Raw genomic sequence first — 12,251 nt, 5'->3', positions numbered from 1 at the left:
TTAATCTCAAAACTAGAGATTTCAAGCTTTAAAATGCTTTTTTTAAAAATTTTTTACGATCATTTTTGACAAAGTTACACTGTCTTGAATTACGCCTATTTTCCGGAGTCAGAATAGGTGATTCCTTAATTTGTGTCGAGTGTATATATATCAATCAGCAATCGCGTAGCGTCACTTTTGCATAGGAAAATTTTTCGCATTACTTCGAGAAAATAGGGTCCCTGTTTGCGTGTAATTATTATTACAAACACTTTACGGATATTTTTAATGGAGACAATAAAATAGACATCTTTGGGTCGTACTACAGACGTTCTTGGGCTGTATCACAGACGTCTCTAGGACATCTGATGGACGTTCCCAGAACATCTTCAAAATGTCTTCTCGCACACAAGTCGTAAACACGATATTGTGGAACCAGGAGCCTTAAATACAAACAGAAGTTTTCAAAAATATTTTGATTTAGTCGTCTAGTAAGTATCTAAATATTTTATGTCAAACTCTTGGGCCGAGTATTTATTCTTAACCTTTAAACACATAAGTGGGTCTGAGAAACCCCATATGAAGTTTCGAACGCTTGCTGTGTGAGATAGGAGGTTCGGACGAGGACGTAAAAAAAGTTTGAAATCTGCTCTTTCGATTGATATGGTTGATCAACTTTTTTAGTCAACTATAATTTGAACGGCACGGCAGCAAAGTTTTGTTAGGGTCAATGCGACCGATATAGTGTAAGTGAAACTTTTTTGTGTGTAATTTTATGTAAAAAAACTGGACAAAACACGTTCAAACAGGTCCGTTTGCGTATGTTACTCTGTCTAAAGTTAAAATACTATAGTGCCGTGAAAAAGAGGGCTTCTGCATAGGGTTCGAAATACATTATGAAACATATCAATTTTCAATTTTAAACACCTTGAGTTTATCAAAAATACCTCATATTTGACTGATTACGTAAGTATATTTTTTAATAGAAATGGCCGTGACATAATTTTTTTTGAAAGTATGACTCTTTACCTTTAAAACGCCGTATTGTAAAGTCTTTAAAAGTTTTTTTGTTGCTAAAATATGATTTTTTAAAAAAGTGAATTTTTAGACACTCAAAAATATCTTATATTCTACTTGTTATATAATTATACTTTTAAAAAGGAACAACAATACCATAATTTTTTAAAAAGTTAGACTTTTTAGCTTTAAAATACCGTATTTAAAAGTCCTTAAAAGTTTTTTGTTGGGGAAATATAATTTTTTAAAGAAAAAGTGGATTTTTGAACAATTTCTCATTTTTGTTTAATGATTTTTCTTTTATAACTTAACAATAAATCATTGTTTGGCAATGCCGATTATGCAGTCACATTTTTGAGATTCTGAACTTTTATGTGAAAAAAAAGATTGTTGAAAAATGTTAATTGGATCCAAAGTTATAACTTCTCAAAGTTGAAAAAGTCTCCCAGACCCGAAAATGTGTTTACGTATTTTACAGGATCATTGTATTTAAGGGTTAATGTATGTAAATATTTCTTGCAAGGAGTTGTTACATACTAAGGTTTTGAAATTGCAACAGACTTGTTTTTTTCAAACCCGCATTTTTGTAATAAATGCATGAATTCATTTTCTCTATTATATTGTTTTGTTGTTCTAAATTTATTATTCTATAGGCGTGCAACTCACTGTGGCGACTATATTGCGACGAGCTGTTGAAAAGATCAAATCAGTTATTGGACAATTATCATTGGACAAAACATCTGCGGTTTGTTCCCAGCTGGACATGTGTAAAAAAACTAATTACTTCATTTACTTCTACACCACCAAATAGCTAATGCATTTAAATTAGAGAATATTTGAACTTTCAGTTTTACTTTCTGTTTTTGTGTTTCTCTCGCTTTGAAATGCATACTACTTATTTTATAAGCAATTGTGAAATTATTTGCATTTAATTTTTGTAATTCTTTCAAGCATTTTTTATTTTTGACATTATCTCTTACACAAAATCCTGAATCAATTAAATGATTTCTTGCAAATTTTACTAAATAAGGGATGTCTACAAAAAAAAATATTTTCTATGAATTATCCAGAGGATGTGTAAGACATTGCTTTTTTGTATTTATGGTGTTATTGTTGCAATGACTATTGGTATCGATACCAATACTTAAATCTTTCCATAATCTCGTATTTGTCGGATCCATATCAGATGTAATAGCTACAACAATGTAACCAACTTGATGTAAGGATTTTAATAGTATGTCGCAATTTTTTAATTTTTTAAAATTTTTTGATTTTTTAAAAATAGGCGTCAATATTAAAATATTGAAAATATAATTTTTTCAATATTTTAACATTGACGCTTATTTTTTTCAAATCTGAAAATATTTGAGGTAAATAATGTTAGAAAAAAATGTTGGCAAAATGTAACAAAAAAATATGTCCAGAGTCTAATGATTTTCAAATTATTCGTGATTCAGGCTGGACAACATATATATATATATATATATATATATATATATCTGGCAGACCAGCGCGATTTGCGACACGCGACGCGCGATTATCCAATAGGCGTACGTCTTTTCAAAAAATTGTAAACGTATATAATACATACAGGAAAGAACCGTCCTATAGAAAAGGCCGTGTGTAAAAGGCCGGTCAGAGAGAGAGGTTACCATTATGTTAGCTGTAAGTATGTAGAAACATAGCGTCTTCTCAATTTGGAAAATTTCCCCATGGACAGAATCAAAGTCCTTGGGTGTACACCCAGCGACTTTGAATCTGTCCATGGGGAAATTTTCTAAACTGAGAAGTCACTATCTTTCTATATACTTACAGTTCATGATTAACGTAACGACCAATAACCTCTAGTAGTTTCATTAATCATGAACTGCAAGTATGTAGAAAGTGCTGACTTCTCAGTTTGGAAAATTTCCCCATGGACAGAATCAAAGTCCTTGGGTGTACAGTCGTGTTCATTATAGTTGCGACACTTTTTCTTCGATGCGTTTCTGAACGCGCAACTATAACGAGAACTGAAAACATGATTGGTTCTTACTTGTGGATCCAACCAATTACGTTCGCCGCTCGATGAGCAAGGCTACATTCCAAAAACCATCAAAGAAAAAGTGTCGCAACTATAATGAACACGATTGTACAACTGTTGCAATAATTTCATCCATCTCATCTATCTCATCCATATTTAAGCGTGCCGCTTCTATGAAACAAATTTCAGTTGCTCAGCCCGTACGAAAATTCGCACCGTGTGAAGCCACGGCCAGTAGCACGGCCAGTACCATTGTCCGTACGGTAGCAAGTAAGAAAATCCAGTTAGAAATCCAGTAAGAAAAAACGTATCGTCTGCGGCAGGCTTTACTTGACATGTTGTATGCTGTTATCGCATTGGCTAAAGAGGATTAAACAGAGATCCGTATTGGTGCTGCCATTTTAGGTGCAGTCACGTGCATTCAATCACGTTGAACCCCGAGAAGTCCAGACTCTCTACTTCCAAGGTCCGTGGATTGGCGTTGGAGGGGAAGGAAGGTCGTTGCATCCACTTCAACGATGTGGAACGAAAATGGCGGCGGCCATACTTTTACTGCACACTCGCTCACTCACACAACTAATAGCTGTAGTACCTTACTATCTACGTACATACACTAACACTGACTCGCTGTCTCGAAAATGGCGGCTATGCAACGACCTTCCTTCCCCTCCAACGCCAATCCACGGACCTTGTCTACTTCTAGTGACTCTAGGTGGAAGTATAGCATGCTATCCTTTTCACCATGCTTTCATTCCAGAGAGACAGCCACAACGTGAAAGAATAAGAAGAGAAAGAGAGAGAAGGATCTCTTTCAGCTTCAATCTGTAACGTCAACTCGACAAATACGATTTCTTTTTAATACAGAAATCATCTGATTTACTTACGACTGTTGACATCCTGAAATTATCCTTAATTTCTTCTTACGTGGCACCTTTTTCTGTTGTGTGAGAAATATTCTTGAGATCTCGCGTCACGTGAGATTCAAAATGAATTGGACATTCTTAAAGCGACGTGCTCGTTAAACAGAGCTGACAGCTGTTGATGGAAGAGGTGACGAATTAATTGACTTTTAAATCTCGGCTTCTGCAAACATTGAGTCTGACAAACAAATCGCGTGGCGAGATGTCGTCGCACATTAACGGATTGGAGATGGAGCGAAACGCCGGGTTTGTCGACATGCTGGAGTACAGACGGAGAGATTGTGACTTCTTGTGGGCGACGCGTTCCATGGAGCCGATGTTACCGCACATGCTGCCACCGGAGTCGGTCTACGACAGGGAGAAGATCATGCAGGCTGTCCTGCAGGACAAACAGGTCAGAGTTGCCATCGACACGATAGCAAGGACGGCGGGTGTTGGAGTTAAGGATGTCGAAAGCCGTGCTCGTGCTGTAATAAACGAGATGGCTAGTAAAGCGGATTTGGCGACGGTCCGTTGGCTAGGTATACATTTTTTGTGAATTTTAAATTTCACTTGCACCATGCAAATATTTTAAATTTTACGCACTATGTGCATTGATTGTTTTATCCAATATTTTTTACAAATTGATTGGGATTATAATTTTTTATTAATGTGATGCTTTGTTGTCTTGGGCTTATTTTGCATCAATGAAAATTAAACCAGCAAACAGAATGGATTGAAATGAATAAAAATGAATTTGTGTGATCATTACCGAATTCAAATTTTTGAGTTTATTTTGATTCAATTAAAGTTTAAGAATTCCTTAAATCCATTTTAATCCATGAAATAGACTTAAATTTACAAGATTTCTATTTTTTCAATTCAAAAAAAGTTTTTGCAATCCATTTAATCTGTGACGTAGTCTTGAAATGACATAATGCTATTCTTGCTATTCAAAATGTATTCAAATGAATTAAAATGGATTACAAATTTTCAATCCATGTCTGTTTACTAGGAACTTTAATCTCAGTTTAACTTATTTTTTTCTAATTCTATGAATTAAAGTTAATTTATTAATAATTAATAAGCTAATAATTAATAAGCTGATATGTGCAAATGCAATCAAGTTATGATCAATAAATGATTTAGTTAAAGGATAGAAAAAGAATGATGAACCTCAACAAGATAAAATAATTGCAACTCTAATGATTGAGCAGGTTAATTTTCTGCTAAATGTCTCATACTTATGTTTGAAAAATTCCAGGTATCTTCATTACAAAAGCTATGAAGAGGATGTTCTCGAAGATTTATATAAATGAAAGCACACTTTTTGACTTGAAGAAGGAAACGCGAATATCTCAAGTGCAGTATATCTATGTGCCATCGCACAGAAGCTATCTGGATTTTATTCTGTTGTCGTACATTCTCTTTTCTTATGACATGGCATTACCGAACATCGCGGCTGGCATGGATTTTTATAATATGAAAATAGTGGGAGAGTTGCTGCGCAAAACGGGAGCATTTTATATACGACGTAGTTTCTCGAATGACTTATTATACAAGCAAATTTTTCGAGCGTACATCAACACCATCGTTAGTCATAGTGACAGAGCGATAGAATTCTTTGTCGAGGGTACACGGAGTCGTAGTCAGAAGAGCACAATGCCGAAATATGGTGAGCAAGATTTTTAAATAATCTCAAATTACACACATACACAAATATTAAATTTTATATTATTCCTTCGCAGGTCTTCTGTCCATTATTGTAGAAAGTTTGCTTCAAGGCGACGTACCTGACATACATTTTGTACCTATGAGTATTAATTACGAACGACCGCCGGAAGAATTATTATTTGTTTACGAGATGCTGGGAGTCCCGAAGCCGAAAGAGAGTACGGCTGGACTCTTCCGGTCGCTTTCCGTTCTACAAAAACCTTTCGCTCACGGACGCATTTTCTTTAACATTGGGGAACCAATATCTGCCAGTCAATTTGTGGACAAGTCATATCGCCAGAGGAAAGTTTTACAACCATCTTTCAAAATTCCATCGTCCGTTGTGGAGAATATAGCCTATCTTATAATAGAATCACATAAGAGAAATATTGTACTTATGCCAATTAATATCATCGCTTTATTGCTCAATGAAAGAATTCAGACGAAACCAAGAGAGTTATATACGCTCGATGTGTTGGTCCAAGATTATCAATGGTTTAAAAGCTTTGTTACCAAGTCATTGAAAGCCTTGATGTATGAAACTGAAACGTAAGTTAAAATTCCACAATATGAAATTGCGGTAATTAATATGCATGTACAACTTTAATTATTCTAGTTCGCTCATTAACTGTCTCAAATATAGCTATAGATAAAAATTACCTTCAGAATACACTATGCTTGTTGCAGTACCGATAAGATCAAACAAGAAATATTGGAATCTTTAAAACCACATGATGAATTAATAGTCCTCGATTCGAACACGTTAAAAATCAAACAGAGGCATAAAGGAGTGAAACGAATAAATTATTCAAATATCAAGGGATATCCTTTATCCGAACAGACTCTGCAAATGGCAGTATCTGCTATTAATATTTCAATTTATATCAATCCAACCTTGGCTTTTCTTGCAGAGACAACTTTCATTACTGCAACAATAGGACAGAATGGCACTCAAACCGGTAATGATTACAAATACTAGTAGTAATGGTTATTTCAATTTAGCAATTAACATAATAAAATATTAAAGTATTATTTTCTTTTATGTGTGAATGTAACACACATTGATTAAAATGTTCATTTTATTCATTTTTCTTATTAATTCTTATTTGATTTGCAGAAGTAGCTTTGGAAAGATATCAACTATTAAGAAAACTGCTCAGCACAGAATTCGTGATGCGTCCAATTGAAGACAAAACTTTAATTAAAACGGAATGGGAAAGATCACTGAGTATATTGCTATCACAGGACTGTTTATATGTGGCAAATGACTCAATTTTTGTAGGAAATAACATTAAACTGTTTTCTATCTTGCATAACGTTATATTACCTTTCATAGACATTATATACGTGATGTGTATCTTATTATCTGAGGTAAGAAATTTGAAAAAAACTTTAAAAAAAGCTCTAAATCTAGTGAGAAACCATGTGTTAAAAACATTAGTATGTTTTTTCTTTCTAGTGGACTAAAAGAACGTCGGTAGAACTCACGGATCGGACGATTCTTGTTGAAACGCAAAAAGAAGTGGAAAGATTAATATTTGAGACCAAGGATTGGTGCCAACATCCCTATTGTTTATCTCTCGATCTGTGCAACACATCGTGGTCTAGTTTATTATCGCAAGGTATCATTATACACCAGAAACATACCAATACGTATCAAACGGATAAAATGAAATTGACATATCTCATTGGTGCGTTGCGTGAATTGCCCTTACAACATCCCACGATAACTTACGTTGATGCGTTTCCTTTAATTATTTCAACGCCATCGATAGATGTACAAGCTAAGTTGTAACAGTTTATGTGCGAAATAATGAATTTGGTACGCTAATAACAACAGTATTAATAATAAGGCTAATTAATAATAGCTAATTGATTTTAATTATGAGATATATGTAATTGATACTGATACATTCCGCTTTGATTTCGATTATAGACATATAAGGTATGCTGTTATTGGCGATCACAATTAAAAAAGAAATTTATCTTTTGTAAAAATAGAGAAGAAAAATATCCAAATAAGATTTTTTTTATACGAGGCTTTGTTCTTACAAAATCAGATTGTCGAAAATCATCATATAGTTGAATAATTTTTACTTTTTTCTATGCGCATACGTAAGTTCTAAGATTCTTTATCATTGCACTAGATTGTGTGCAATAAAACTCTCGTAAAAAAAATGTTTATATATATATATATATATATGTATATATATGTATGTATGTATGTATATATATAAATTTTTTAAAAACGACAAATGTATACTAGTCGAACTATTAAGAACAGATTTATGATATCTTAAGGGCTGAATAAGACTTACTTAATTTATTTTTTAGAAACTTTTTATGGCGATATTGGAATATAGTGCAGTCTAGTCAATTTTTAAAGACTTTAAAGTGGACCTTGTTCACAACGAAGGTGAACTTTATATGTATATATAAAGTTTACAAATTTTTTAATTTTTTAAATTTCAAATTTAACTTTGTATGAAATAAAGCTTCGTATGAAAAATTATGCCATATATTTTAGATATATTTTTTCATATAGAATCATCCATTTTTTAGCTGTTCCCATCACCAATGTACAGTATTTTATATTACAATTTAAAGATCAGGAATGAAATTATTAATGTTGTTAAGTATTCTAGCGGTATCATCATCGAGATCGGTGGATCTTTTTCTTTTGCCGAGAAACACTGTAGCAGCGGTTGTAGTGGTCGTGGGCATGTTAATATTTCGGAGAAGAAGCTGCAATGATTTTATTTCTAGTATTATACACTTTAATGTGGAATGCAATTTTACAAAATTAGTACTAATCCTAGTCTCGAGGAATATTCCTTACCATAACTAATCGAACGAGATAGACCGCGAATGTGAGGAACGATATGGCCAAGAGCGTGCCTTCTATCGAGGGGAATCCTATGGAATGATCGTCGTGATCGTCGTGCCCGTAATACTCGACACCTCTTGTTTTGCGACTTGGTGCCATAGTAGTAGTAAGACGAGATTCTGTTGGTAAATAAGATATATATGAAAACTTTTCGCGACAGCATGCCAGAGTAGAGAAAATGTAACTTTTTAAAAGTTTAAAAGTGAAAAATTTTTCCATTAACTTCAGTGATAAAAATTTTCACTTTTCACATTTTCATCCAAGAGAAAAAAATTATGATTGCTACTCAAGAGTGTGTGTGGCAAACTTTACCTATTTCCGACATTAATGTTTTCTCGAATGTTTTAAGAAAGTAAATCTTTCCCTCGACCGACGATGGCTGCGATTGCAAAGTATGGTGTACACTTTTAAGTATGTCTATGGGCAAGTATTGAAATATATCATCGTCCTTCTTCGTGTCATTATCGTATTTATCTTGCGACATTTTTTCTTGTTTAGTATTCGGTGGTGGTTGAATTGTAAGTGTGTTAATCATTGTATCCTTTGTTGGCAAGGTCGCATTTTCTTTGTTATTTAATTTATTCTAAAACATTTAAAATGTGTTTTACAATGTTTAATTGAGAAAAAATAAATTATTTTGTTGATACACGTTTTCTTTTATTAATTTTAGCTATTTATACGACAAATATCTTTCCGTTACCTCAGTCACGACATCGGTGATCGTTGCGGTACGATTCGTATCAATGTATGCGAAACTGTCGGCGATCTGATCAGGAAACAAGTTCGCCGGCGTTGTCGACACCGAGACGGAATCAATCTTCTTAATCTCCGTTCTTTTATCATGCATTATATCGTGCCTGGCTTTAGCTGAATGACGATAAGTTTGGCTGCTGTTCCGTTGACCACCCGGAAAGTTAATGTGGCCCGCGTCACCTCGTCTGAACTTGTAAAATTGATCGTACTGTACAGAAGGTATCCTTAAAGAGTACACAAGCAACGTTAATGAAGAACGATTCGGAAAATCGAACATGTGTAGCTGACTTGCCTGTAAACCTTGGTCTCGTCCGAGAATTGTGGCATGTCCACCCATTCTGCGTTGACGTTCAGGACAAATATTGTGGCACACAGAGTGCAAAACGCGCCGCGCACAAACATATTTGCACGCAACGTTATTTATTTATTTGTACGTTATCCCATAAGAGTGAAACTCATCTCATTCTCGCACGCGAGCGGTGTCGTTTCTAATCGAGTAACGCACAAGAATACTTTTCCCGAATCCCTACTTGCACACGTGTAATTCGGAAACTGTCCGGCGTTGGGCCTGGACATGCTGACAGGGGACACGCGCGAGGGGACCCCCATTATTTCCAGCAGAGATGTTCTGTTAGAATTAAAGAGAACGAAACGGCTGATGATGCTCACGCGTCGGAAACGGTTGTTACAGAAAAGGCCGCCTCCTCTTTCTTCTCCACGGTTTATCTTGCATGATGCTAATTTAATTTGTCAACGACTTATCCTTTTCTTGTGATACTGATGGAAACGTGATTTTCCGCAAGAGGGAGATTTCGCAGAAACGCATTCGCGGGGGAATGGATGACATGTAGAAATACATTACTTTTTGGATAAGGCAAATTCCAAGTTTATTGGTACCATTTTTCAAGATAAAAGACTTAGAACGATATCATACAAATTAATTTAATATCAAAACTCACGTGACACTGAAAAGCCATCCTCTCTTCTGCTCAATCTAACGCACTGCGAAGAAAAACGCGCGTATATGAGTCGTGCTGCCGCTTGTTACAATTATAATCCCTCGTTATCACAAAAAGAATATTAACATATAAATTGTGACTTTCATTCAATTGTGACATATAAATTGTGGCACTAAGTACATAAGCCGGCAATCTGTATTGTTCGAGACATTTGCGTTTTGCGATAACGCTGGTTTTGCGGTGACATTTTTTTCTCTTATCTCGGGGTTATCAGATCGAGTACATAACATACGCATAACAACGCAATGTTGCGCTTTTCTTGGTTCAAAAAGTACTAATGCCGCTTAAAGTATGGAATGAAAAATGGAAATCGCATTTTGGTGTGCAATTACACGAGAGTCAATAAAACTCTTTTTAAGTATCGCATGAACATTGCTTATACATATACGATATATCCCGCCTCCGCAAACGCGTAAAAGCACAAGATTAGCGCGCGATAATAAGTATAAGAGATTACGACAACATTAGCGTTTGTTCCTACGTTGGAGTATCCTTCTTCCTTTTATAGAGGAAGAACATTTAAATGCATTGGCATTAAATGCATCGAGTATTGTAAATGCGTTTTCTTTCCGTGAGCACGAAATTGATCGCGCAGACACGACTTAGAGATTACATTTGCATAGCGTAAGTAGTTTCTTAAGTATAGAGGTGCGTGTGTAATATGCGCATAAGACATTGATCTACGATATCCTACGAGTAAGATTACAATAAACTTTTAAAAGTTGTTATAAAATATAACAAATATTAACGCCTGTTGTGCGACGCGCGCGTTTATATCTCTTATGTTACAAGTATATCAATTACTTCTTTATGTTTATCGTCATTTTGCATTGTGGTATCCTCAGTGGATATATTTATTCTGTTCTCAAGGAACGTAAAAATTGCACTATTGCATTACGCGATACAAAATGAAATGTATAGGTTTTTTTTCTACTACTGCTATTACTTACAAAGGTTGTTCAAGATATAGGCCGTATTTTTAAGGGTATTATGTTTACGATCCAATTCCAATTTATACGATTATGCGGACCCAACTATTCAAAATCGAATATATTCTCTTTATAGTGGTTATTAAATATAGAAATATTTCCTTTCAGGAAAATTGCATCTTATCTTTGTCTCAGCTATTTGTGAAATATTTCGAATATATTCATTTGAATAAATCAATTATTAGGCTGGTGCAAAAGATTCGTCGTTTTATTAAGCGCTGTTTTTTAAATAGAGACTTATCAATCTAAAATCTTTAAAAAGATATTTAAAAATGTTTTCTCTAAAAGGACGTTGGTGTATTGATAGTTGATGTTAATTACTTTATTTGATAAAAATAGAGATTATGCAACATTTCGAGTCTATTTAACAAACATGACAAACCTTCCTTGCACCATCTTAATAATTTTAATAAGTTTTTTTCGCATATATAATACTAATTTCTAGCTTGCTAATCTAAGTCAACCTTATTTATCTTGTATTGACTATTGACACAATCATCGTTTCATACCATCGGTAAGCAAATTTTAGAAAGAGAGTATATGTATAGCCGCCGCATTTAAGTATTTCATTTAAAGACGTTCTAATATCATAATAATCGCAAAGAACAATATATATATTCTTTTTTAAAGCTATGTAAAGCTTAGATTATAAATAATCAAATTAACAAAAAAATTTGCTAATTGCTGCTAATGAAAATTGAAATACCATATCACCATTTTATATTTACTATACTTTGAAAGCTTTAAATTAACATATTTTAACATATTTATATACTATATTTTAAATTAATATATCATATATTATGATTATATATTTTCTTTACATAAAACATTTATTCCTTAAAAGCAATCCTATAATATATTTAAAATATATAAAACAGATCTAATTTTGAAAAGATCTTTTGGAAAATTTTGGAAAAATGTCTTCTTTTCCAATAACTTTTTTTAAAAGATTTATATCAGATCAAAATT

At 33.8% G+C, this 12,251-nt stretch overlaps 2 protein-coding genes and 1 long non-coding RNA gene across 5 annotated transcripts; 2 read left to right on the top strand and 1 right to left on the bottom strand.

Annotated features, from left to right (window-relative positions):
- Window positions 1–1,810, top strand: LOC120358451. Its single transcript, XR_005575406.1, has 3 exons — window positions 1–231; window positions 308–470; window positions 1,650–1,810. It is a non-coding gene; the product is annotated as an uncharacterized LOC120358451 (long non-coding RNA).
- A 1,942-nt stretch (window positions 1,811–3,752) lies between these two features.
- Window positions 3,753–7,436, top strand: LOC105199621 (dihydroxyacetone phosphate acyltransferase). 2 transcript variants are annotated; one of them, XM_039452509.1, is made up of 6 exons: window positions 3,753–4,460; window positions 5,183–5,593; window positions 5,667–6,180; window positions 6,298–6,590; window positions 6,749–7,002; window positions 7,091–7,436. In XM_039452509.1, the coding sequence occupies exons 1-6, from the start codon at window positions 4,142–4,144 to the stop codon at window positions 7,424–7,426; spliced, it is 2,127 nt and encodes a 708-aa protein (XP_039308443.1). In that variant the 5' UTR covers window positions 3,753–4,141; the 3' UTR covers window positions 7,427–7,436. The 2 variants fall into 2 exon arrangements, with proteins under 2 accessions (XP_039308443.1, XP_011165093.1); XM_011166791.3 differs by having other exon boundaries at window positions 3,755–4,460; window positions 6,319–6,590.
- Window positions 7,437–7,442: 6 nt separating this feature from the next.
- LOC105199622 lies at window positions 7,443–12,004 on the bottom strand. Of its 2 annotated transcripts, XM_026134542.2 has the most exons (5): window positions 9,564–12,004; window positions 9,219–9,495; window positions 8,831–9,101; window positions 8,471–8,637; window positions 7,443–8,376 (listed from the first exon to the last, which is right to left on the bottom strand). In XM_026134542.2, the coding sequence occupies exons 1-5, from the start codon at window positions 9,671–9,673 to the stop codon at window positions 8,233–8,235; spliced, it is 969 nt and encodes a 322-aa protein (XP_025990327.1). In that variant the 5' UTR covers window positions 9,674–12,004; the 3' UTR covers window positions 7,443–8,232. The 2 variants fall into 2 exon arrangements, with proteins under 2 accessions (XP_025990327.1, XP_011165094.1); XM_011166792.3 differs by having other exon boundaries at window positions 9,219–12,004.
- Window positions 12,005–12,251: the final 247 nt, after the last annotated feature.

The sequence above is a fragment of the Solenopsis invicta genome, chromosome 8, assembly GCF_016802725.1.
Source record: "Solenopsis invicta isolate M01_SB chromosome 8, UNIL_Sinv_3.0, whole genome shotgun sequence".
Taxonomy (NCBI): Eukaryota; Metazoa; Arthropoda; class Insecta; order Hymenoptera; family Formicidae; genus Solenopsis; species Solenopsis invicta.
Note: the sequence above shows the minus strand (reverse complement) of the source record. Positions and strands in the feature narration are given on the sequence as shown.

What these genes read in the sequence shown, in the direction of transcription:
- LOC105199621 (XM_039452509.1), top strand. Translation starts at nt 4,142, where the DNA reads ATGTCGTCGCACATTAACGGATTGGAGATGGAGCGAAACGCCGGGTTT. An exon ending in GGCGACGGTCCGTTGGCTAG is followed by an intron (nt 4,461 to 5,182) that starts GTATACATTTTT and finishes GAAAAATTCCAG; the next exon opens with GTATCTTCATTACAAAAGCT. An exon ending in TTGATGTATGAAACTGAAAC is followed by an intron (nt 6,181 to 6,297) that starts GTAAGTTAAAAT and finishes AATTACCTTCAG; the next exon opens with AATACACTATGCTTGTTGCA.
- LOC105199622 (XM_011166792.3), bottom strand. Translation starts at nt 9,608, where the DNA reads ATGGGTGGACATGCCACAATTCTCGGACGAGACCAAGGTTTACAGGCA. An exon ending in TCACCGATGTCGTGACTGAG is followed by an intron (nt 9,102 to 9,218) that starts GTAACGGAAAGA and finishes TAAATGTTTTAG; the next exon opens with AATAAATTAAATAACAAAGA. An exon ending in AACATTAATGTCGGAAATAG is followed by an intron (nt 8,638 to 8,830) that starts GTAAAGTTTGCC and finishes ATTTACCAACAG; the next exon opens with AATCTCGTCTTACTACTACT.